The 3,400-nt window shown below is 49.9% G+C and overlaps 1 protein-coding gene across 1 annotated transcript in view; it reads right to left on the reverse strand.

Moving 5' to 3' along the window:
- Window positions 1-3,400, reverse strand: part of COL4A2 (collagen, type IV, alpha 2) — a 160,525-nt gene that overhangs the window by 43,510 nt on the left and 113,615 nt on the right. The window contains exons 12-13 of the mRNA XM_010831462.1: window positions 1,933-1,974; window positions 1,017-1,115 (exon numbers count right to left, since the gene is read on the reverse strand). Of these exons, the coding sequence (XP_010829764.1) occupies window positions 1,017-1,115; window positions 1,933-1,974 (141 nt within the window). The remainder of the gene's footprint in view (window positions 1-1,016; window positions 1,116-1,932; window positions 1,975-3,400) is intronic.

The raw sequence follows: 3,400 nt of genomic DNA on the forward strand, positions 1-3,400 counted from the left end.
AGCAGGGTCGCACCTGCTCCGGCCTCACTCCATCCTGGGCTATTGTCCTGACACTGGACAGGGGCCCTACTCTGCTGATGGTCAGGTCCCCCCAGGAGCCAGAGTCCCTGCTGAATCCACCCCGATGACCCTGGAGGCCCTGTCCTGCCTGGTGGTCCAGGGCTGTCCTGCTCGCAACCTGGCTGGCACATGACCGTCCACTCTGGGCTCGCAGCAGCCGCTGCCCAGGCTGCCTCTGTCAGCGGTCAAGTCACTCATAACGCCGCAGCTGCACAGACTCACGTCCCCTGTGGGGGGGTCCAGCCTGCCCTCTCCCGTCCGTCCCCCGGCATTCACACCGCATCTTGACAGACGCTCAAGAGAGAGGGATCAGGGTCTACGTTTGGGATTTTTGCTTTGGCTCCCATAACCTTTTATGGTGTGTCTCAGCCCGGCCACCACCCTGCCGCCCTACGAGGTCAGTATTCTACCAGGTCAGTGCTTCGGTCTTTATTAAGCACAAGGGAACCAGAAGGCTTAGGACGGGTGAACGGTCTGTCTGAGTGAATGAGTGATAGAGAAGGGTGTTAATTTTTATTTAGACTCTAAGAGGATGCTTTTAATCAAACAAAACATTAACAGAAACTACAAAAGTCAGAAATCTGACTTTGACCCAAGAAGCCCACAGGGACGCTCCATGTCAGCAAAACGTAGGCTTTCTTTTGCTCACACAGCTCCATGTCCTGGCAGTGAGCTGTGCCGCAACCACTGGCTACGTCTACACTAGAGACTGAAGACGGAGCTGATTCTTAAATGGATCCACGTGTTGGTTCCAATTCATCATGATTACGAGCAACGATACTGAGACGCCTGCGACTGTGGTCAGTGCTTTCAAACACGTAATTTGCTAATTCGGTGGGGAGGGCATTTCCACTTTGAATGTGACTGTTTGAATAAGACCAAAGAAAGCCACATCTTTTTCTCCTCCTCCTGTTAGTTCAAATGGGAGCGCGTCAGTCTTCCTGCAGCCCTTTTACCTTATACTGCTCTGGGAGAAGCTCGTACACCGGCGTGGGCTTCTCGACGTAACCGTTGTCCGGTGGAATCCCGCCGGGCCCCTGCAGTCCCATGTCGCCCTGTGAACGGTTTAGCAAAGCGATTGTCTTTAGACTGAAGGACACGACCGAGGTTGAATAAAAGCACGATCCCACCGCAAACTGCTGTTTCTGTCTTTGCGTATTATCACACGTACATCAATTTTAATAGTTTACAATCATAAGATAAAAATCGTATATAAGCCTGGATGGCAGGGGGTTTTGGGGAGAATGGATGCATGTACATGTACGGCTGAGTCCCTTTGCTGTCCACCTGAAACTGTCACAACACTGCTAACTGGCTGTACCCCAACGTGAAACATTTTAAAAACATAAAAAGATCACATAGAATAAAGTAACAGTAAGGTAAGATCACTTGATTTCCACTTGCATTAACAATCATTTAGAATTTAGGCACATAAGCTGTTTAGCTTGGTCACAATTTGCGGTTGCATTTGCTTCAGTGGAATTATCTCCTTACGATGAGTTTCTGTACAAGGAAGTCATTCGGCCTGTGCGCCAAATGTTTTGGTGGTTGCTGCTGTGTTTTATGCTACTGCTTTCTAAGACTGGTGCCCAAGACATAAATCAGAACGGGCGTCCCAGGTGGCACTAGAAATAAAGAATCCACCTGCCGATGCAGGAGACGACAGAGGCGCAATTCATTCCCTGGGTCTGGAAGAGCCCTGTCTTGCAGATTCTAACCACCACTGGAGCCTGTCTGGTAACCTGACACTTGACAATGATTGTTTCCTTTCAAACGGGGTATTTGCAGAGCACCTCAGGATAACAGCATAAAACAAAGACATCAGAATGAGCCGTCAGTATTTCCTAATTCAATCTAGTAAGTTTCCTTTACCTTTTCACCTTTTTCTCCATAAAAACCAAGTCCTCTGTTGCCCTGAAAGACAGATGGCTTCTGTAAGTTTAAAGTCAATAATCACAGTGAAATGAAATTGTCTTTTTTTAGAAAAAGAAATCTAACATCTGTGTATTTGCAACGTCACTGGACAACTATCCTTCCTAATATTCTGGCTTCAGCTCCCAGGAGCGAATTAACACAAAAGGAAAAGAAACGTCTTTTCTTTTGCTAATTCCGTATATAAACGGTGTAATGCAAGTCTGAGTCCAGATATCACATAAAATGAATGGGAGCAAATCGAGACGCTGTACGAGTTGCAGGAAGTGGCCCCTCACGTTGCGCTTTGAGTGTTCACTAAAACTAAACCTTAAGTGACAAAAATTGTGGGTTCATAAAAATGATATACTAGTGTTTTAGTAAAGCTCTGCTTTTAAGGAATTTGTATTTTACACTTTAAGCAAAACCTGAAAACCTGGGCTAAGAACAGCTGCTCTGTCACCCCTGGGGACACGCTGCAACTTGCTTCAGATTGCCGGTATATTTTACTGCTCAAATCCTGATGACCAAGAAGCTGACTGTTAGTGACTCCCTCCTTGCGGCCCTGGGCTTTGACAGTCCAGGGCCCCTGCTAACTCACTGCTAACTCTCCCTCAGTCCCCTGGACTACAGGGTGTGGACATCACCGAGGGGGAGACTGTCATCTCCTTGGACCGAAGCCTCACGGCGAACAGGTCATGGAGCTCAGGTCTGATCCCAGGCCTTCCGACTCTACAGGTCGGGTCTCAGAGCGTCTCCTTGGGTTCTGGCCCCTCTGGGCTTGGAACATAGCCGTTTCCTGCCTGGGATCCCAATCTGAGGACCGTGATTCATACTCTCCTCTGCCTCAGGCTTTCTCATTTTGGTAAAACAATCCTAAATTTCACAGGAAGATGTCCTAACTCTCTTAATGATGGTGTTCTTTGGGTTTAGCCAAAGTTTTCATCATCCGTTCTGCTTCAGAGGCAGACCGGGAAGGCGCCCCCGCGTGTATTTGACGGTTTCATGAGAGGAGTGTCCACGCGTGGGTGGGAGGGCTGACCGCCCGCCAGGTGGGCCGCGGGACAAACCATGTGCAGCTCAGGAAGGCCCATGTCCCCTGACTGCCCACGGCTCTGCTGCCCTCCCGGGGCTCCTGTCCCCGCCGAGATGCAGGATCCCGGGGGGCCCACCCAATCTCCACACCACGCAGCCCCCTGCCTCTGATGCCCCGAGTTTCCACAAATAGAAACAAAGCCTTTCATTAATTTTTGCTTTCTCTTTGCTTCCTTCCCACCTGGCTGGGGAGCTGAAATCAAAGCACAGAAATGCAGCCAGGCGAGATGAGAATGAGATCTACTTGGGACCCCGACATCTCCCTGCCTCGCGAGCCGGTGTCCAGGGCACCAGGAAGTGACCTGCTGGAGGCCTGGGGCTGTTTGTGCTGCAG

Source organism: Bison bison, unplaced genomic scaffold (genome assembly GCF_000754665.1).
Source record: "Bison bison bison isolate TAMUID 2011002044 unplaced genomic scaffold, Bison_UMD1.0 scf7180017864527, whole genome shotgun sequence".
In the NCBI taxonomy this organism is placed as follows: domain Eukaryota; kingdom Metazoa; phylum Chordata; class Mammalia; order Artiodactyla; family Bovidae; genus Bison; species Bison bison.